The following is a 21,145-nucleotide window of genomic DNA, read 5'->3' on the forward strand; positions in this document are numbered from 1 at the left end:
TTGATAAGCACGGACCGAATTAACGCAGGGGTAGGTGGACACGCTGACCCGGGCCACTCTGGCCTGGTACCTGGGATTCAGGCCTCCTGCAGCTGGACTGGCTGGTGGGGCCCAAGCCTCGCTGCTGGATGTGCTCCCTGGGCCATGTCCAGGCTGCAGGTGAAAGGGCGTGGGGCCCACAGGGCTCCAGACCAGGCAGGCAACGGCCCACCATCTCCCCCAAAGTGAATGGCAGAAAAGCAAGACAAGGCGGGAAGGGCCACACACACTTTGGGGCATCTCGGGCGCAGGTGACAAGCCCCAAGGCCACAGTGACGGCGCAGGCAGCTCCTGTCCCTGAGCTCACACCCAACTGCGTGTTACGAAACCACGCAAACCCTCCTGGCAACTGCACTTCTCTTCTCTGGTGCCACATATGCCACCTGAAAGCAGAAGTGCCGAAGCAGCAAGCCCCTATTTGGGCAAAAACACCCACGGTGAGCTGCCCAGACCAGGACACTCGGCTCACCAAGGACGCCACACTGGTGGCCAGGACCCCCACCCTCCACCCCATGCCCACAGTCCGCTCCCTCCCACCGTCACCGCGTGCAACCTGGAGGTGCCTCAGAAAACCCCGCTGCCCAAGCCTAGGACAGGGGCCCGGGGCTTTGGGACTTGGGGTCAGATGGGCATCTGTGCTCAGCTCCCGAGTTGCACAAGCTGGGACTGCAGCAATTCGGTCAGCAGATAAGCCTGCTTACTCACAAGTCATGCCTGCACACACGGCAGCTGAGGAGAGGAAGCAGTTTGTGGCTTGCAGCCACCCCTCAGCTCCGGGCATCCCCTCCACAGGGCACCCCTGTCCTTGGGCACCCTCATCAACCCTCATCTGCCCAGGGGCCTCCTGGAGCGGATGGTCAGAACTCAATCTTGAAAATGGCACACGTGGAATTCAGCGGAAAGAGGCAGCTTGGCTGGGAAGGGCCCACAGCAGCACCAAGGTATTCACGGCAGGTCGCCCCCAGGAGGGCTGGACAAGGCTCGGCCCCACAGGACACAGCCCTTGGCCCAGGCAGCTCATCCATCCTCAGAGGTGACTCACATGCCAGGCCACTCCAGCTACAGGACCAGGGGCTCTGCTGCCCCCTGCTGCCCAGACCAAACCCAGGCCCACAGTTTGAGGGCTTCCTGCTGACCTCAGGGAGCCCTGCCCCAGTCACAGGGACAGGGGTGGGCACCAGGCTGCGACGGTGCCCCCGCGGCACCACGGAGACCGTGCTCACGTTGTTCAGATGCTGTGTGTTTTGACTGTGTCTTACTCGAGGCCAAAAAAATTCTTTAAAGTGACTCTGCTCAACTCAGAAGTGTCTGGTCTGAGTGTGTGAACCCTGAGAAACGACAGGAGATGAGTGCAGATGCTTCTAGACTTTATGCTTAAACAAGAACACACGCACACGAGTTCCAGGAACTCCTGATGAAAGACCTCTGAACTCATCCACCTGCAGCTTCACTGTGCGGTGACGGCGACCCTGGGCACTAGAGCTGGGGGCCCCCGAGGCCCGGGCACTGGGGGGGCTGCCTTCTGGCTCCTCTCTGCGGACAAGCGCTCTAGCCGCTCGGTGTAGAAGCCGTTAAAGTCAAGCCTGTGGGGAAGCAAGTGGGGTCCTTGCAGATATGGGGGCGGGGGCTCCCCTGGGGGCTGTGCTGGCAACCCCCTTTCCGGCCCACAGCGAAGGGCCGGCTCTGCCCCAGGCGCCGGGGTGCTCAGGTGGCCAGCACCCGTGGGCCCTGGGTTCCGCCTGCCCCAGCGTTGCTGGCATGGGAGCTGGGCCACAGGAGGACGCTAAGCTGAGACGGACGCCTCCAGGCCGGATGGCGGGGCTCTGCAACCCTGGCCCAGGACCCAGAGACGCCTGTGGGCAACACAGAGTGGTCCCGAGGCTTGGCTAAGTCTCAGGCGGCCCACCAGGCTGCCCCTCCCCACCAGGCGCCCCCCTCAAGTGAGAAGACCACCACGACCCCCTGAGGGGCAGGGACCCACAAACCCTGCTGGCCAGTCTGTAGCCACCACACCCCCGTCCTCTCCACACAGACCCTACGGACTCCTGCTCGCATCAGACCTGTATGCTGGCCGTTCCCAGGGTTGCTGAAGTGCACCCCAGACAGTCACGGCAGCTCGAGGTGCTGGTCTGAGGCACAGCCAGCCCCATGCACCCAGCAAGGCAGACCGGATGAGCTGACCGGACCCCCCCCCAACTGCTCCCAGCGACTTCCTGTCCCCCCGCTCCCCCCAGGACAGCACCTCATTGCTCACCTGCAAACAGGGCCAAAGGGCCCTTCTAGTGCCCTGGGTCCTGGCTCAGGCGCACAGCGCTGAGTGCAGTTGACCAGGGCCCTGGGGGCACTGACAAACTGGGGGACTGATGGGGCAACCCGGTGCCCACTGGTGAACACACACACGTGTGTGAGCACACCCATCTGGGAATGCACACACGTGAACACACACACGTGTACACGTGCTGTCCCCCCAGCAAGTGACCAGCAGTGGTGGCAGCAGAGGAAGGAGGCCAAGGACAGCGGCCTCAGCCGAGCCGATGTGGCCCCAGTCACACCTGCCCTGGGTGACGGAGGGTGCATGGCGAGCGGCGTGGACGCGAGGGCCGTGGCGCCCACCTGGAGATGACGCTGGCCATGCCGTGCTCGCAGTCGCTGGTGCTGTAGATGCTCAGCCGGGCCAGGAGGTCGAGCAGGTGCGCTGAGAAGTTCTTATCGAACTTGGTGATGGTGGCCTCAAAGCTGGAGGCCAGCTGCGGAGCGTCCACGTGCTCGGCCAGGCACTGCAAGACACGCCACCTCCGGCGGCTCAGCCTTTCTCTTTTTTTTAATAGAAGAAAGTGTCTTGGGAAGTTTTCAGTGATAAGAGGTAAAAAGACAGGCCAGTGTGAAAATTCCTGAGACGCAGGACATGCTGCGGTAGCTGGCCTGCCTCCCCTGCCACTGGGCGCCCGGAAGAAGCGGGCCCCGGATCGTGCAGCCCAGGGATTGAAGCTGACCCTGTTTTCTCTGGGTGGGGGCGCACCCTGGGCTGTCCGCCCGCCCCCCGGGATGCAGCTGCTGAGCCGCCTGCCCCTTCCGGTTCAAGACAGACCTCTGCCACAGCCACTGCGGGACCCACAGCCCCAGCCTCTGCGGTGCGCCCTCAGCCCAGCCCCACCACCTCACCCCGACACCCCTGGGGAAGTGGCCTCGCCCGGAGCGCGGCAGGCTGGGCTCTGCACCGTGGAAAGCGAGGCGCTCTGTGCCTGCGTCGGGCACGCCACCTACGACGGCCTTTTCTCTCATCGGGGGAAGAGGAGTGGGAGGGTGGCGGCGGGGCGGCAGCGAGGTTGCAGTCCTTACGCCGCGTCAAACCCGAGTGGGAGGAAGGAGGTCCCTGGGACCCCGCCGGGCCACCCACCTTCCGGGCGAGCTCCTTCCGGGCCCGCTCCTCAGCCCGCTCGGCCTCCGTGGGCGGCCCCAGCATCGCGCCAGGCTCCAGAGCCGGGTGGCCCAGCTCGCTGTCCAGCTTCATGCTCTGCGTGAATCTCTGGGGTCAGGGGGACACACGCGTCAGCCAGGCTGACCTGCTCCGCGTGTCCCGGGGCCGGGCGGCAGTCGGGGCACGGGTCCCCTGAGGCCGGGGCTGGGGCCAGGCGGCGGTCGGGGCACATGTCCCCGGGGCTGGGGCCGGCGCACCTGCAGGCAGTTGGTGAACATGACGCACACGGACATGAGCTTGGAGAAGACGCGCAGCAGCTCGGGGTTGGTGAGCATGCAGTCCTTGAGGCAGTTGTCCAGGAAGCTCGCGTGGTGCCCCAGCACGTCGTCGATGTTGGAGGCCTGGCGGGAGGAAGCGACGCGTGGCTGACGCTCAGGGCGCTCGGCTCTGCTTCCTTCTTTAAGGGGGCCCGTGTTCTTTTGAGGGGCGACTTCCAATACCCCTGAGAGGACGCAGCAAATGTGCCTCCCAAGTCCAAGGCTTGGGGGTGCAGACAGGGAACACGGGGAGACCCAGCTCTGGCACCTTCTGCTCCTGGATCTGGGGCCCGGGAAGGGCTGGACAGGGCACCAGCCTGGGGCCGAGGCTCCGAGGGAACCGCTCGCTCTCCCAGTGGCCTGACCCGGGCGGCTGCCCCCAGCCCCCCCCACCGGTCCTGCGCGCTGCCCTCTTCTCCTACCGCGGCCCCCTGCGGACCCCGCCAGGTGTTGTAACGCGCTGGCCCACACTCACGGATCTCAGGTTCTGCTCCAGGACGTGCCAGGTCGGCTCCATCACTTCGAACATCATGTAGGACTGGATGTTCTGGACGAAGTTGAGCATGCGCTGCCGCAAGGTGAAGGCACCAGCGAACCTGCGCGGGCGGCGGCCTCAGACGCGCACAGCCGCGGACCCTGCCCGAGGGCCCCCGGTCCCCGTGGCGCTGCTCCTGCTGGTCCCCCCGCCGGCCACCCCGCAGCCCGGGCAGCACGAAGCTCACGGGGTCGAGCGGCGAACGAAATCGGGGTGTGAGAGGGACGCCCTGCTCTGCAGGAGGGAGCGCAGGGGAACGCACCACTTGGCCGAGTGCAGGGAGAACCGCTTGGCGGCCTTGTTGCTGATCCAGACGCTGCAGAGCTGCCGCTCCACGTGCTTGCAGTAGAACATGTGTCTGAAGAGCATCTGGTAGCGGGTCAGGGCTTTCCTGGCAGAAGGAACAGGCGGCAGGTTTCCACCGAGGCCCAGGGGTTGCTGCCGCCACCAGATGCTGCAGGGGGGGCTCAGGGGACAGAGCGCCGCAGGGCGGCCAGCAACCCCAGGGGTGTGATGGGGTGAGCGCAGGACGGTCACCTGTTAATGATCAGAGACAGGGGCCACGTGACCACGTAGTCGAAGGAGAAGGCCTCCAGGCCGCTGAGCGTGAGCTCGGTGGGGTCAGCATGCACCATGGCCTTCTCTTGCTGGGTCTCGATGGCCAGGACCCGCAGAAGCTGGGTGATGAGGTCATGGGGCATCAAGTCGATCTGGGGCAAGAGAAATGAAAGCGCATCAGGGCAGCCCCCACGCTGTGACTGGAAGAGCGACTCCAGGAACTCCGCGAGGAAGTTCCTCCGGGTCCCGATTCCAGACCACGGAGGCGGGCTCCAAAAGGCAGATACCCCCAGATAAATGCCGGTGTACAAACTAAACCGCCTCCCTTTTGCACAGCAAAGGAAACGACATTAAAAAAAAATGGGAGAAAAGAGTTTCAAACAATGAGACTGACAAGGGCTTAATCTCCAAAACATACAAACTTATACAGCTCAACAGCAAAAAACCCAACCACCCAATTGAAAAAAATGGGCAAAAGACCTGAATAGACACTTCTCCAAAAAAGATTCAGAGATGGCCAACAGGCACATGAAAAATGCTCAACACCCCTGACTAGCAGAGAAATGCAAATCAAAACTACTGTGAGGGACCAGCTCACCCCAGTCAGAATGGCCATCATTAATAAATCCACAAATGACAAGTGCTGCAGGGGCTGTGGAGAAAAGGGACCCCTCCTGCACTGCTGGTGGGAATGTAGCTGGTACAACCACTATGGAGAGCAGCATGGAGGTTCCTCAGAAAACTATACACAGAACTGCCTTCTGACCCAGCAACCCCACTCCCGGGCATATATCCAGACAAAGCTTTCCCTGAAAAAGACACACGCACCTATGTTCATAGCAGCTCTATTCACAATGGCCAAGACGTGGAAACAACCATGTGTCCGCTGACAGATGAGTGGATTAAGGAGGTGCGGTACATAGACCCAACGGAACACTACTCAGCCAAAAAGCGAGCAAATCAACGCCATGTGCAGCAACGTGGACGGAGCTAGAGGCTCTCATGCTAAGTGAGGTAAGTCAGACAGAGAAAGAGGAACACCACGTGATATCACTTGTATCTGGACTCTAATGTACGGCGCCAAGGAACCTTTCTACAGAAGAGAAACAAACTCATGGACACGGAGGAAGGAGTATAGCCAACACTGACAGGATTTAGTAGAAGCAGAACTCAGAAGGAAATTCACAGCAGCAAACACCTATGTTAAAAGAGAATGAGCTCAGGTTAATCTAACTGTACAACTTCGGAATCTAGAAAAAGAGCAAACTAAACTCAAAGTTAGCAGAAAGGGAAATAATAAAAATTGGAGCAGAAATAAACAGAGTAGAAAAACAAAGAAAACTGATGAAACCAGTTTCTGCTCTGACGTTTAGCTACACTTGACCTAAAAAAGAGAGACCGCTTGGAGTTCCCACTGTGGCTCAGCAGTAGTGAACCCGACTAGTATCCATGAGGACGCAGGTTCAATCCCTGGCCTTGCTCAGCGGGTTGCCGTGATCTGTGGGGTAGGCCGGCAGCTGCAGCTCCAATTAGACCCCCAGACTGGGAACCTCCATGTGCCGCACATGCGGCCCTAAAAAGCAAAAAAGAGAGAGAGAGACTGCTCAAATTACCAAAATCCGAAGGGAGAGTGGGGTCATCACTGCCACCCTGCAGGAATAAACAGGACTACGCGAACTGTCTGCCACGCAGATTTGCAGTACACGGGAATACCGAGACCGACTCCAGGAAACTCAGCACTGGCACAAACCGTAACCAGGGAGGAGTCAAGAAATACTCAGACCCTCGCAACACAGGAAGGGTCCTGGGTGAATGCTACCAAACCCTGCAGCCAGCATCCTCTCGGATCCTCCGGAAACTTCCAAACCGCTCGAGCAGAGGGGCTACGAGGCCAGAGACGCCAGAGACCAGCCCACACGCCTGCGGGACAGCCACGGCCGCAGACCGCAGCCCTGGCTGGCAAGGCTCACACACCGCGACCCGAGGGACTGAGCCCAGGATGCAGGCGCTCAGCACTGGCGGCCCTGCAGAGCCGAGGAGACCCACGCGAGCCGAGGAGACCCACGCGAGCCGAGGAGACCCACGCGAGCGTGTGAACCGAGGCAGGAAGGGCCGCCGTCGGGGGCTGCCGTCTGCAGCGCCTCCTTCCGGCGGCTCCGGCGCCCAGCCCACCTTGAGGTCATCCTTGAAGGGGTCGGTGTTGGCCGTGCTCATGCGCAGGGCCAGCTCCAGCAGCGCCTCCAGGCGGGTGGGTGTGATGTCGTCCACCGGCTTCTTCAACTCCTCCTCCGTCAGGTCCATGAAGTGCACGAAGAAGTCGCCCTGGTCCATCAGGAAGTAGCGCTTGATGGACCTGCAGGCGGGCGGGTGGGGCGGGAGGCTGCGGACCTGAGGACGGCCTGGGCGCTGGGGCCGGCGGGCCCCCCAGGCCCCGGGGGTCCACACCCACGGGGCCTCCCACTGGTGCCCACAGCAGGAGGTACGTTCACAGGGGATGCGGGGTTGGCTCAAAATGAGCGGAAACCTGCAGCAGGGACCCGGGACCACCAAGCCCAGCTGTGCAGGAGGAGATGCGGCCAGAAACGCTGTGAAGGACTTCAGAGGGGGCCCCAGGAGGGGCTGGTGGCCCAGTCAGGGAGCCCTGCCACGGCAGACAAGGGGACACGGGCAGACACCACCCTTGGCCGGCCTCTGGGGCATCAGGTGGGACCGAGTGGGGCTCCTCGGGCTGCAGAGCCCGGTGCGAGCGGGCCGGCGCACCTCAAGTGGGCCAGCAGCTCCTTCTCCCCCATCAGGAAGTCCAGCAGCACCTTGCTGGCGTAGCTGAAGGCCTTCTCGATCTGCTCCACGTAGGCCCGCTCCTTCAGTGTGTAGACGACTTCTTTGGCCACTGGGCAGGTGACATCGTGACCACATTCTCTGACCACGTTTAGATACTTCCCTGGAGAGGGACACAGGAAGGCGCATTACAATTTTTGCTGCTTACGTCATAAAATCGCAGGCCTGAACCCCAGACGCTGCAGCCCAAACACTGGCCAGGGGACGGGAAGAGCAGGGCCCAGCTAAGCGTCCTGGGAGCCCCTCGCCCAGAGCGGAGCAGCACAGCTGTCGCCCCTGAAGGGCTGCCATCTCCCGTGACCCCTCGTGTGTGCACTCTTCTCATCAGGGACACAGACTCATCTCAGCGCCTCACAGGGACCAGGTACTACATCAGCTCCCAACCCTCCCCAGCCCGGCCCTCAGAACCCACACCTGTCTCTAGTCAGGTTCCTGACCCACGTGGGGCCTGTGTCCCTGACTGACTCCTGAGCTGGCCTGAGACACTGTGACCTAAGACTCCTCGTGCAGCTGGTCTCCGTTCCCGGCCCTGAGCTCCTCAAACCCTCGGGATTTGGTTGCTCACAGGCCCCTTCCACCCCTCGGAGTCCAGGCTAATGGGGCTGCTCCTGGCCGTCCCTCCAGAGCGTCAGGACGGGGCTAGGGGCCAGAGGAAGCACCACGTGAGCAGAGAGCGGACCCTTCCGGCCCCGTTTCAGCTCACGTCCGGGGGGCTGGAGGCTGGAGGCTGAGCGAATCACCAGGCCGGGGGTCCACTGTGGCCGGACCTGCGTGAAAACCCCGCGGGAAGGGGTCTGGGAGCCTCTGAGCTGCTGGGGGCTGGGGGCGGGGGGATGGCCGGTGCACCCCAGCTCCACAGGGCCAGCCGCCCCTGTGCTCAGGACCGACCCCTCCAGACCTGCCCCGGGGACGTCGGGCTGGCCACCTGCATCCTTCGCCACGTCCTCTACAGCAGGCCAGCAACCCCGTGGGTCAAGTGTCCCCCGGGTTCCGGGAGCCGTCACAGCAACAGGAGGAGGGGCGGTGGACAGAGGTGCTGTGGCCTGAGGACCCGGCACCTGTGGCTGGCGTCTGGGGGGGGCGGTGCTCGGGGGAATGAGCCCTCACCCAGTGGGGCCTGCACCGACCCCGAGCAGCTGGTGTCCGAACTGAGGTGTCCCCAGGGGCTGAGACACGCCCACGCCTGGGCGCAGCAGTCACCTGTGCTGAGCACCTTGCCGGCCATCTTCTGCAGGAAGGACGGGATCTGCCGCTGCACCACGGTGTAGCGCTGGTCCCAGTACTTGTCGTTGTAGTCCTCCTGGATCTTCTCCTTGCGCAGCTCGTGCTCCTCCACCATGAACTCGCTGAAAGGCAGGGCGGCCGGGCTGGAGGGGCGGCCAGGGCCGCGCGAGCCGCAGCGCCCTTGGCTCTCAGCTGTGTGCGGGTGGACCCGCCGGCCTCGCCGCAGGGGCCCCAGGAGCGGACGAGAGGCTGACGCCTCTTTGCTGTCGCCCCTCCTGCTGGAACCTCGAGCTTGGGCAACAAAACGGCACTCCCATCAGGCACGTGTGCCTGTCACCAACAGAGCAGGCGCCCTCTCGTCATGGGCCAGAGGTCGCTTGCGTTCGTCGCGACCGTGGGAGGGCGTCCTCGTTAGGCCTCCACACGAGGCGCTGCTACTGGGCCGCTGACCGAGAAAACTATTTCTGGGCAGCAGATTCCTCCTTCAAGCTGACAGACACCCGTCCGAGCTGGACGCGTCGGGAGCCCCCGCCCCGCCTCCTTCTGGGCCCGCAAGGTGCCATGCTGAGAAGGGCCTGCCGCCCGCGCGGGCGCCCCGGGGCCCACCTGTACGGGTCGTCGATGATGCCCCTGTAGATCCACTTCTCCAGGATCTCGAAGTAGGGCGTGCTGGCGGCCTTGGTGAGGTGCAGACACAGCTCCTGTGCCTGGCTGTCGCCCGTGTAGCTGAAGCTGCGGTCGTGCAGGAGGCTCAGGGTCGCCCCGCCGATACACTCGCCTTTATCCACCGAGGTGGCTGCCAGGGGAGGAGGCAGGCGGGGCTCAGTGCTGAGAGGGCTCAGTGCCACGGGGTCCCCGTGCCGGGCCAGAGCCCCTTGGCGCCCCTCTCGCCTCCTCGGGGGACGGGCTTGCTTTCTCTTTCTTTTTTTTGGTCTTCAGTCAGGTTCTTAACCTGCTGGGCCACGACGGGAATGCGGGACAGGCTTTCTCTGTGGGATGGACTCAAACTCTAAGGCTGCACTTTCTGGCCACTCCCCTGACCGCTCCCTGTCTTCCGCCCACACACCAGCTAACTCCCCACGAAGCTACACAGCCTGGCTCTCGCGACCGTGAGCAGTGGAGGCTGAGCACCCCAGCCCGGGCCGCACCCAGGGAGGCCAGGATGTCCAGGGAGCGCATGGCAGGCTGGATGTAGAACCAGAGCTTCTGCAGCGACAGGAGGCCCTGCCTCTGCAGCTGCTCCAGCTGCGTGACCAGGACCAGGTACTCCTTCACCAGTGTCCTCATGGCAGCCGCCAAGGCGTGGTTCACCTGCCCGTACTCGAAGGAGGACTTCTCCTCGATGAACCTGCAGCACGAAAGGCACACAGCCCAGCCCCAGGGCACAGCCGCCTCAGGAGGCCAGGCCGCCTGCACGCAGCTCCTCCCCAGGAGACACCCCAGGCGCCCTCGTCCCTGCTCCCCGGGGCCTCTCCCCAGAGAGGGCTGAGCAGCTTTCCCGCATCTACCTGGTCACGGTGGAGTAGCTGGCGGCCACCGGCAGGATCCTGCTCACCAGCTCGCGGATGGACAGGTCCAGGTTGGGGTCCACCAGGAAGGTGCGGCCCTGCCTGCCCGTGAGGGGCTGGGCGCTGATGTACCTGCCGTCCACGCCCACCAGCACGTACAGCAGGTCCTCCACCACGGCCGCCTCCTGGGAGGCCAGGGGCAGCGAGCCTGTGGGCCGAGATGCCGGCTGGGGCCTCGCCGCCAGGCTCCCCGTGCGCTCCCCTCGCGCACCTGCCTCCGGCGCTCGTGGACGGCGGAACCACGGTGCTCATGCGGGGCCCCAATGGCTGTGCCTCCACAGCGACCACCAGGAGAGGCGCTTGGGCACCCTGGGAGTGGCCCTGCCTGGCAGAGCCTGCGCGCACCAAGCAAACGGAAGCCCACACATGCGCGCGCATGCGTGCACACACACACACACACACACACACACACACACACACACATGCGCGTGCGTTCCTGTCTAAAGGGACCAGGCTGGGAATCGGAAGCACTGTTTTTTGTGTGTGGCCGCACCCGCGGCATACGGAAGTGCCTAGGCTAGGGGTCAAATCAGAGCTGCTGATGCCGGCCTAGGCCACAGCCACGCTGGATCCTTAACCCACTGAGCGAGGGCAGGAATCGAACCCACATCATGGATACCAGTCGGGTCCTTAACCCACTGAGCCCTGGTGGGAACTCCCCAGAAGCACCTCTGATGCGCGCCGTACTTCCAAGCTGTAAGCCCGGACCTCTGATGCGCGCCGTACTTCCAAGCTGTAAGCCCGGACCTCTGATGCGCGCCGTACTTCCAAGCTGTAAGCCCGGACCTCTGATGCGCGCCGTACTTCCAAGCTGTAAGCCCGGACCTCTGATGCGCGCCGTACTTCCAAGCTGTAAGCCCGGACCTCTGATGCGCGCCGTACTTCCAAGCTGTAAGCCCGGGCCGTGTGAGGATAAGGAGGTTCTCTGTGAACGCTTCAAAGAGCCGACGGTTTCCACCCCACGCGTGACTGAGATGGTTCCCTGTGACCCCGACAGACTCAACAGTCACAGGCCACGGACCAGGGCCGCCCCCCAACTCCTCACAGCCCAGACAGTCCTGCCGCCCTCCCAGACCCCCACTGGTGGAGGCAGCACCAAGAGAAAGGCGTCCGCGACATTGCCAGAGCCCCGGCCCCGCAGGGCGGCCCCTGCCCCCCACGCCCCCAGGCCCTGTGGGGACCCAGGTCAGCAGCAGGGCACCCAAGCCGGGGCCTGGCAGCTCAGGATGGGCGGCCCAGACACCCAAGCTGACAGGGGCACTGCCGGCTGCACACATCCGTGGGCACACACCTATCTGCAGAGGTGGGACAGGTATGAGTCCAACGGCCACCTGTCCAGGCACCGGTCCCTCTGGACTCAGAGCCACTCCACGCAGACCCTCCACGGCCCTAGCGGCCTTCGGACGTGACCTTCACGACCCTGGAGGTGGGCAGGTCTGGCCGCCTGGTCTTCAAGTGCAGGGCTGCTGACCTCTGCACCATTTACTGCCAACGTCGGGGCCACCCCGGCCTGGCGGGGGGCGCAGGCCCTGGGGTGGGGACCCTGCCCGCAGCGCGGGGAGAGGAGCGTCACAAGCTGCACCGCGTGAGGCCAGCCGAGGGCGCAGGGCTGTCAGGAGGCCAGCTTGAGGCCAAGCTCTAGGGGACAGGAGATGTTCCAAGGTGAGGGGACACCGCGCAGGGACTGGACGGACCAAGCCACCAGGGTCTCCACCGCTCCATGGAGATGGCCTCAGGGGCAAAGAACAGACGCCTGAGGCCAGCTCTGAGGACAGAGATGGCCTGGGGGCAGGGCGGGCTCAGGGTCCACACCCCAACGCAGTGTCGCAGCCACCAAGGTCCCCGCCAGCTGCACCCAGTGTCCACCAGCTGTTACAGCAGACAGAACAGGAAGCTCTGTGGGAGCGTCTGAGCCCAAGTGGCTGAGGGTGGAAGCCGCCCTCAGGCTGGAGGCGTGGGGGGAGGTGGCGCTGGGACCCAGCTGGCTGTGCACGGGGTTGTGGGGCAGACTCGGGCACCACCAGTCACCACGCGGCAGTGGCGACGACACCGGGGAAGGCCGGCAGCCGTCGTGGATGCTCAGCAGATGAATGGCCACATGAGCCGGAATCGTGGAGAGCCGTGCTAGGGACCGAGCTGGGGCCACACTGGGGACATCAGATTCCTTAAAACAGGCGCGGTCTCCCGGGAAAAGGAAATGCCGATGAGCCCAGAGGCACAGCCTGAGGACCCAGGCCGAGATGGCGAGAGGGGAGACAAGCCACCCGTGTCCACTGGCCACACCCAGAGCACCTGAGCCGGAGGCTCTGGCTCCACAAAGGCCACAGCAGGCGGCGGCGGGGGGAGCTGCACACATGGCTAGAGGCAAGGAGGTCCCTGCACGTGGGGTCTCTGGGGCCAAGCGCCAGGCCAGGGCAGGGCTTTTGAGGACGGACTCGCGGCACCGTCTGAACGAGGCTGGGGCGGCCCGGGTGAGCAGACGGGGCTGCAGGCCCGTGCGCAGAAGGGCAGCCCGGCCTCGGGCAGGTGGGGGCTGCCTCCGCTCCAGGAGGTTGGGAGGCACCATGTGGCTGGCGGGGGGCAGGCTGCACGTCGCACGAGGGGGCAGGCGGTTCCCAGGTGAGACTCTGCCACAGGGAGGCCAGGGGAGGGCTGAGGACAGGCACCCTGACCACACAGGTCTGAGCGCAGACGGGACAGAGGCTCATGGGAGAAGCCGTGTCAGGGCGTGACAGAGGTGACATGGGGCCCGAAGGACGGACGCTGATCCCACCTCGCGAGCCTGTGGCTGAGGGAGGGAGGTGGCCAGGCCGCCCGCCCTACCCAAGTTCCCGGGAGCGTCGTTGTGCAAGGCGGCCGCAGAAGCTGCCCCCGGCCAGGCCCACCCTGGGTGTGCGCGGGACCCGCCCCAGTGGCAGGGCCCAGATGGGAACGCGCCACGTCTGCTGTCTGTGAGCACACCCTGCCCTGCTGAGCCAGCTCCTGGCCGCCTCCTCTGAGGCTGGGCCTCCCCGGCAGTTCCGAGTGGGCCTCACGCAGGGCCGGGAACTCAGCTCTTCTAACGACCACACACACCCGACGTCAACAGAGTCCCCTGGCAGCGCTGAGAAACTTCTCTGCTTTCTGTTGGCCACACGGGGAGCCTGTGGCACCTGCCAGCCCAGCAGGCCCCCGGATCTCCTGCCCCAGGCCTGCAGCATCAGGCCCCCTACATGCCCACGACCTCCGGTGCTACCAGGAGCCCCCCCGCCACCCTGCTTCTCGTCCTTGGACATGGTCCCAGGGACCAGGTTTTGCAACCTCTGGCCCCGTGACGACTTCCGCGGGGCAAGCTCCTCCAGCGGCCACATGGCAGGTGCTGTGCAGAGAAAGCGTGGCAGCCGAAGGGCACCGCAGCGCCTCCTCTCACGCGAGCGCTGTGAGCAAGAGGGATGACACGGCTCTTTGACCAGGGGAGGGCTTGCCAGGTGAGATGCACGCGACAGGACACATACCGCGTCCCCAAAGGCCCCATGGTCCTCTGAACGCGACACTAGAAGGCCTGTGTGGTTGGGGGCTCGACACCCGGCAGCAGCGCCTGCAGTGCCCGCAATTCTGTTGAGAAGGACGACCCCCAGGTCCGCGGGAGCCCCAGGACACACACTCTCCCGAAGCCAGCACAGAGCCGCCCGAAAGCTGCCACGTCGCCACCCACTGGTGATCAGGGATGGGACGTGGGGGACGGCGGCCCGTGGGACCCCAAGGGCAGCGGAGGCCTGTGACAGCATGAGGCCCGCCTGCCATCTCTGCGGGCGTCGCGCAGACAGACTTCTGTGAGGCTCCTGCCGGCGGAAGTCAGCGCGCCACCTACCTATGGGAACAGCTGTGTCCGCGCTCCCGCCCGTCCCGGGCAGGAAGTCCCCGAGCAGCGCGGGCCTCTCGTACACCCACGCCGGGAGGACCGGGAGACGCTGGCCCGAGTTTTTTTTGCTCTGCTTGTCTCGAAGCATCTTCCTGGTGAGCTCCAGGGACTGGGAGAGGCATTTTCAGAAACAAAGAGAAAAGACACACTTTTAGCACAAACACTTGACAGTGACACGGCTAAGGTGTGAAGAGCGGATCCCTGCACTCACGAGACCTTCAACAAACGTGTGCAAACGAAACACATGCCTCCGAGCCGTCACAACGCCAGGGGCCGGCCTGTGTGCGCCCACAGGTCAACCCAGAGCACCTCCCACAGCACAGGCCCAGCCTCGTGCGGCCTGAGCCACCTTTCCCGAGGCACGGGGTCCAAACACGACAGCCAGGTGAGGGAGAGGCCCAGCAAGAGCTGGTGGCAAAGGGGCGCCCCCACCTGAGCCCCAAGGGGCCGAGGGACAGAGGCGCTGGACACAGGGCGTGCCCAACTGCACGGGCCTGCAGCTTAGACCTCATGGGATGTGGCTCTGAGTGGCTCGAAGGCCACGGAAGAAGGACAGTAGGAAGACAGACAGACGGCAGGAGAGCAGAGCAAGCCACTGCGTTGAAAGCAGGAGGAGCTGTAAGTGAGGGAGAAAAGCATCTCGAACTAACTGCGCGGCGGCCATGCAGGGAAAAGCAGAACCGGCCTTGCCGTGGCTGAGCCACACACCAGCCTACGAGGCCGAACCGCCCGCGATGGGCCCAGGGCTCCCGCCCCCAGCCAGGTCCTGACCAGCCTGTTTCCACACCCAGATCCGGGGGCTGCGTGGTACCTGCTGCCACGTGGGGCCCGTGGCCACGCTGCCCAGTTGCTTCCTCAGCTCCTCCAGCTCCTGCATGGAGATCTTGGAGGCCGTGGCGGAGGCGCCGAAGCTGGCGGTGCTGCTGGCCGCAGCACTGGCCGCGAGCTCCGCTCTCTCCTTGGCATTCTGCTGTAAGTACTGCAGCGTCTGCAAGCACACGGTACTGGCGTCGCTCACACTGCCCACCCACGGCCACCACGAGGGGCCACGTGCCCAGATCACAAGAGGACGGGATCCCAGCCTTTGTTCCCCGTGGTGGGGCCTTTCTCTGCATGTGGCCAGTCTCCCTGGCTGCACGGGACCAGGTCCCCTTATCTGTCCCCGGAGTGATGGCCCCCCACCCGGTGCCCCAGCCCCTCAGGTTACAGACACACTTGCTCAGCATCCCAGTAACACGCCCTGAATTCAAAACAGACAAGAACGGGACGTGCACAGGCACGAAGCGCCGAGCCCCAGAGGTGGCTGTCAACGCCCCGGGTTCATCACCGTCACGAGTTACTCCCCCCCCCACCGTTAGCGCAGCACAACAGCTGCGAGGCCGGGAAGGGTGGACGGGCGCCGCTGCAGGGCGGAGGCCAGGCGGCCTCAGCAGCTGTGGCCCCGTGCGGTGTCACCGCAACTGACAAGTGTGTGGCTGAGCCCAGCCCCGACCCGCGGGCCCAGCCCAGCACTCGCCTCCCTGTCCTCCGTGAGCTTCGACAGCAGGTACACCAGGGGGTCGAGGTTCCTTGTGTTCTTAGACTTCAGTTCATCGTATTTCTTCAGAAAGTCCTCAGGAGTGCGAGAAAATTCTGCTATTTTAACCTCAAAGGTAAAGACAGAGTGATTTAGTGATAAAAATCAGGAACTTTAAAAAGTGTTGCGGAAAACTACACCCAAAAAACCAGAGTGAAATTAGGTAGAGGGAATAGTTATACATCTCTGAAATAAAACTAAAAAAACTCATCACAACATTTTGCTAAACTCACCCACGCTCTGCCCTGTGGTTCTGCCCGTGTCAGGCTTCCTAAGCCTCAGGTCAGACAACTGTCACTTAGATTTTCCTAGCAGTTTATGCATTCAGTTTATACACCTAACTCCACACTCTGGAATTTACCATCACATGCAGGTTCAGGGGTTACATTTGCTCAACGATTTAAAATGCTTCCCTTGGGAGTTCCCGTTGTGGCGCAGTGGTTAACGAATCTGACTAGGAACCATGGGGTTGCGGGTTCGGTCCCTGCCCTTGCTTAGTGGGTTAACGATCCGGCATTGCCATGAGCTGTGGTGTAGGTTGCAGACGTGGCTCAGATCCCGCATTGCTGTGGCTCTGGCGTAGGCCGGTGGCTACAGCTCTGATTCGACCCCTAGCCTGGGAACCTCCATATGCTGCGGGAGCGGCCCAAGAAATAGCAAAAAGACAAAAAAATAAAAAAATAAAAAAAATAAAATAAAATGCTTCCCTTATAATAAATTAAGCACAAGGAGTTCCCTGGTGGTCTAGAGGTTAGGATTCAGGGCTTCACCCCTGTGGCCTGGGTTCGAAGGTTCGAACACTGGTCTGGGAGCTGAGATCCCACACAAGCCACTACACGCCATGACCAAAACAAAACGTGTGTGTGTGTGTGTGTGTGTACACACATCATTATGATCGCGTGTTCCTAGACTTTCTTTCTTCTGCTCAGTAACGTCTCCAAGTCATCCTTGTACCACTGTTGAGCTATTTAAACGAATGAAGTCTCATAATGTGTTTCTAAAACAGACTTCGGAATTTTCTCTCGTGGAACCTACAGTTGTGCATTACATGTTGTCTGAATAAAGAAAAACCCCCCGTTACAGGGACTTCCACGTGGCCACGGCCAGGAGCTTCCGTTCTCATCCAGAGGGGGTCTGTGTCGGGACGCAAACGCCAATCGGGCACAGCTGCGCCGCCTCACCAGGCACAGGGCAGCGTGGTGGGCGACTGGGTTCCGAGGCCAGGTTGCCAGCCCAGTGCCCACCCCGAGCCTTGACCTACTCCTCAGCGCCTTGGGGTGAGGGAGAGGCATGGCTGTGCGGGGGCAACACGGCTCAGAGTTGAGCGGAATACGCGCTCCATGAAAAGCACCCGAGAAGCCCTGCCTGCCCGCAGCCCCAGCCCGGAGACGGCCACCCAGTCAGGAAGGTGACCTCTGCCAAGAGCGGCACCAGGGACGGGCCCACCGCACCCAGGGCTGTGCCCGGGCGGGCACGCACCTTGGCACTGTGGGCAGACACGGTGGTGGTGACATACGGGGTCCTGTTCTTCTGCAGCAGGTCAATGTAGACCTCAGCCCCATCCCCTCCGTGGACCCGGAGCAGGCTGAGCAGCTCGTTGACGTCGTGGTGAATCCGAAATTCGCTCATGGCTTCGGCTCCTCAGAAAACATCACAGCACATCCTCCTAAAGGTGAGAAGAAAGCCAGTTACCAAAACAAAGTGCCATAAATAAAATTTTTTTTTGTCTCTTTAGGTCCACCCCTGCGGCCTCCGGAGGTTCTTAAGACTAGGGGTCAAATCAGAGCTGCAGCTGCCGGCCTCCACCACAGCCACAGCAACACAGGATCCTTAACCCACTGAGCGAGGCCAGGGATCGAACCTATGTCCTCATGGTTACTAATCAGATTCGTTTCCACTGAACCACAGCGGAGACTCCAAAACCATTATAAATAAAAATTTTCAGGAGTTCTCGTCCTGGCTCAGTGGTTAATGAATCCGACCAGGAACCACGAGGTTGCAGGTTCAATCCCTGGCCTCGCTCAGTGGGTTAAGGATCTGGCGTTGCCATGAGCTGTGGTGTAGGTTGCAGACGCGGCTCCGATCTGGCGTGGCATAGGCTGGTGGCTACAGCTCTGACTGGACCCCTAGCCTGGGAACCTCCATATGCCGCAGGTGCAGCTCTAGAAAAGGCAAAAAGACAAAAAAAAAATTTTTTTAAAGCAACCAAATTTGGCCAATGTCAGGTCTTTAAGAAGCCAAGCTGGCATCCGGCTGGGCAGACACAGCGGCCTCTTGCCCACCAGTACACGGGGCTCAGCCTCCCTCCTCCCTGGGGACAGTCCTCCTGTTCCTCAGGTGACCCTCGGTGAGGCTGGTCACTTCCTCCTGGGCGCTATCTCAGTGGGCAGCTCCCGGTGGGAACCAAAAACTGAGCCTCACCTGCTCCGGCCAGTTTCAAGGCTCACTCCTCAGCTGGGGAGCTGCCTCGTGCGGACAGAGCGGACGTGGCCTCGGGGGCCTGAGCCTCCTTTCTCCGGGGTAACTCCAACCCCGCGCGGCCCTGGGCCAGCGGGAGCGGCGCTCTTGGCTGCAGTGCTTTCTCCTCCTGGCTGTGCGGACAGTCCTGTGGACACCGTGGTCCCGGCCCTTAGGGGTCATGAGCTACGCAGGGACACTGCACAGCCGAAACCGCCACCTGTCCCGCCTCCCACTCGGGGCCCACACCTGCAGTCCCCGTGTCATCTCCGGTTTCATGCTCTCTCTGCACGCCAGGCTGCGGCTTTGCTAAGACTTGCTGCATCTCCCAGGCCCCGGGCTGGTGGGCTCCCCTTTGGCTTCTGCTCTCCCACCCACGAGCAGCCCGGTTAGCCATTCTCATTAACAGTAAGACAGACAGTCACAGGCAATTAGCCACAGATTCAAAAAACAAACATGAGCAAACTTCACATAAACACTTCCATCTTTTACGGCCGCATATGGAAGTTCCCAGGCTAGGGGTCGAATAGGAGCTGTAGCCTCTGACCTACACCTCAGCCACAGCAACACAAGATCCGAGCTGTTGTCTGCGACCTACACCACAGCTCAGGGCAACGCTGGATCCTTAACTCACTGAGCGAGGCCAGGGATGGAACCACAACCTCATGGATCCTAGTCAGATTCGTTTCTGCTGCGCCACGACAGGAACCCCCACATAAACTGTTCCTTTGCAGGTCTCACAGTTCAGGATGCATGAAAAACAAAAGAACCCTTGGAAATTACAGGCAAAATCATGTCTGTCTGTGAATTTTCTAGGAGAGGGTCTTTCAACGGATTATCAAAGGCTCTACGACCCATTAAGGTGCCAACAGTTCCAGTGAAGAGAAGCCAAGAGTTAAATCAGGCGGGAGACACTTAACACGCACGACCACAACACGAGTATTAAATTGCAACGCTTCACTGAGAAAGGCAGACTCTAACCCTGAGCAACGGGAGACCAAGGCCGTCACGGCATGCAAACGTCAACCACCGGACAGAAGTATCTCCAAACACGAAAGCAGACACTAGGTGGGTGCATCAGTTCCCAGCACACGTGCTTTTTACACCAGGAGGTGCTCACAGTGACTCGTCATGGGGCAGGGCCTGGGCTGAGGGCTCCCAGCCGGCCCGAACGGGGACTTGTCTCTTCCAGGCTCTAGGGCTCTGGACAAGGAGTCTGTCCTCTGCACGCTTCCTCTGCAAAGACGAAGATCCCACCCAGAGAGCCGCCGTGGAGAGGAAACACAGCACCGCTCTTACTAGAAAAGCAGAAACAAACGTTGCTATCGCTGCACACGGCCAACCACCTGGAAACGGCCACTGCTACCTGAGAAATCCCAAACTGTACAGGACTCCCTGCCAGCACCCCAAACTACCTGTGACTTGCAGTTAATCACAGAGGACGCTGGACCAGGCGCTGCAAACCACCGGCAAAACAGCCGACAGCCAGGCTTCCCACATTCCCACGAGGTTTCCCAGGACCGCGGCCTGGCCTGAACGGCTGGACCAGGATCACTGGTCACACCAGATGGCAAGAACACTGCAGGGGCCACCAAAAGAAAACACCTCTCCTCCAGACACAAGTGGGTGGACAGGGCTCTTCTAAAGAAAGATCATTTCAGCAAATGTTTATTTAAAAACCGTCTTGGAGTTCCACTGTGGCTCAGCGGTAACAAACCCAACTGGTATCCATGAGGACGCAGGTTCAATCCCTGGCTTCCCTCCATGGGTTAGGGATCCCACGTTTGCTGTGGCTGTGGTGTAAGCCCGCAGCTACAGCTCCGATTCCACCCCTAGCCTGGGAAATTCTATATGCCATGGGTGCAGCCCTAAAAAGAGAAGAAAAAAAACCAATCAAACAACGACACCCCCCCCCAAATCTGTCTTCATGAAACTTTACATTTGTGGTAGAAATAAAAGCAGAGACGTCCTTAATACAAGGAGCCTGCTGTTCCACGTCACTTTGGGGAACAATTCCTGCAAGATCTGTGGCTCTCGCCTGCAGGCAGCCCCCGCCCCGGGTGCCTGGAAATGCCTAGGGGAGTCTGGGCAGTCACGGTGACTGCAGAGGTGTCTAGAATCTCCGTGGGCAAGAGGCCGGGGAGCCGAACATCCACAGAACCCTCCCACCAAAAATACCAACAGCAGCCCCACCGAGCACAACTCTGAGGAGCACGAGCTGCAACAGCTCAGCTCAGCTTTCTGATGCTGCCGCTGCTTCTCCCGACCGGTCGCCACAAATGGACACAGAGACCCTCAAGACAGTGGGACATGCAGAGGGCTCAGCGCATGTGAATTTGCCGAAAACCACTCGGGGTCCAGTCTGGGGACCGGTCTGGGTACAGGGGATCGGAAGGCCGCGGCGGCACTGCCCGGGGGAGACGGCGGCGGCAAGGAGGACGGGAGGGAGGCTGGGAGCCTCTGCAGCCGGGAGCCTGCGCTGCTCGGGGCGGGAGGGGACCCAGAGGCTCATCGGTGGGACGCGCGACGTCCGCTCCGCCCCGGAGCCGCCCCCAGACTCAGACCCCACGGCCCCGCGCCCCACTCACCACAGGGCGCGGAGCCGGGCACCCAGCCCGCGAAACCCGCAGCGACAGCCCCTCCGGCAGCGGAAGTGCGGCGACGTCACATCCGGCCCCGCCCCGCCGCCGCCGACGTGCGGACGGTGGCCGACA

The 21,145-nt window shown here is 62.1% G+C and overlaps 1 protein-coding gene across 19 annotated transcripts; it reads right to left on the bottom strand.

The window, feature by feature from the left end:
• Positions 1 to 1,389: 1,389 nt before the first annotated feature.
• Positions 1,390 to 21,091, bottom strand: TUBGCP2 (tubulin gamma complex component 2). Of its 19 annotated transcripts, none has more exons than XR_014826887.1 (20): positions 20,287 to 21,091; positions 18,681 to 18,946; positions 18,396 to 18,579; positions 17,454 to 17,640; positions 15,915 to 16,033; positions 15,210 to 15,386; positions 14,348 to 14,507; positions 10,438 to 10,645; positions 10,078 to 10,277; positions 9,536 to 9,725; positions 8,906 to 9,051; positions 7,628 to 7,808; positions 7,040 to 7,220; positions 4,847 to 5,019; positions 4,572 to 4,700; positions 4,250 to 4,370; positions 3,715 to 3,858; positions 3,437 to 3,565; positions 2,653 to 2,853; positions 1,390 to 1,622 (listed from the first exon to the last, which is right to left on the bottom strand). XR_014826887.1 is itself a non-coding variant. In XM_084995427.1 (20 exons), exons 4-20 carry the CDS (start codon positions 17,601 to 17,603, stop codon positions 1,487 to 1,489), a joined length of 2,718 nt encoding a protein of 905 aa, XP_084851553.1. In that variant the 5' UTR covers positions 17,604 to 17,640; positions 18,396 to 18,579; positions 18,681 to 18,946; positions 20,287 to 21,091; the 3' UTR covers positions 1,390 to 1,486. The 19 variants fall into 19 exon arrangements, 12 of the variants coding, with proteins under 12 accessions (XP_084851553.1, XP_084851554.1, XP_084851560.1 ...); XM_084995427.1 differs by having other exon boundaries at positions 2,653 to 2,816; positions 15,915 to 16,043; XM_084995428.1 differs by having other exon boundaries at positions 2,653 to 2,816; positions 15,915 to 16,043; positions 18,681 to 18,829; positions 19,847 to 21,091.
• Between the last annotated feature and the right edge of the window lie 54 nt (positions 21,092 to 21,145).

Source organism: Sus scrofa, chromosome 14 (assembly GCF_054392235.1).
Source record: "Sus scrofa isolate SSC_HxYL_T2T_F1_AM1 chromosome 14, Sscrofa_HxYL_maternal_Yorkshire_Landrace_v2.0, whole genome shotgun sequence".
Classification (NCBI taxonomy): domain Eukaryota; kingdom Metazoa; phylum Chordata; class Mammalia; order Artiodactyla; family Suidae; genus Sus; species Sus scrofa.

Bases quoted from the DNA above. Each gene is read 5' to 3' on its own strand.
- TUBGCP2 (XM_021073927.2), bottom strand. From the start codon at position 17,603: ATGAGCGAATTTCGGATTCACCACGACGTCAACGAGCTGCTCAGCCTG. The intron at 9,052-9,535 runs GTGGGCCCCGGG...CCTGCCTTTCAG, and splicing joins ATCATCGACGACCCGTACAG to CGAGTTCATGGTGGAGGAGC. The intron at 7,809-8,905 runs GTGACTGCTGCG...GTCCCTCTCCAG, and splicing joins CGGCAAGGTGCTCAGCACAG to GGAAGTATCTAAACGTGGTC.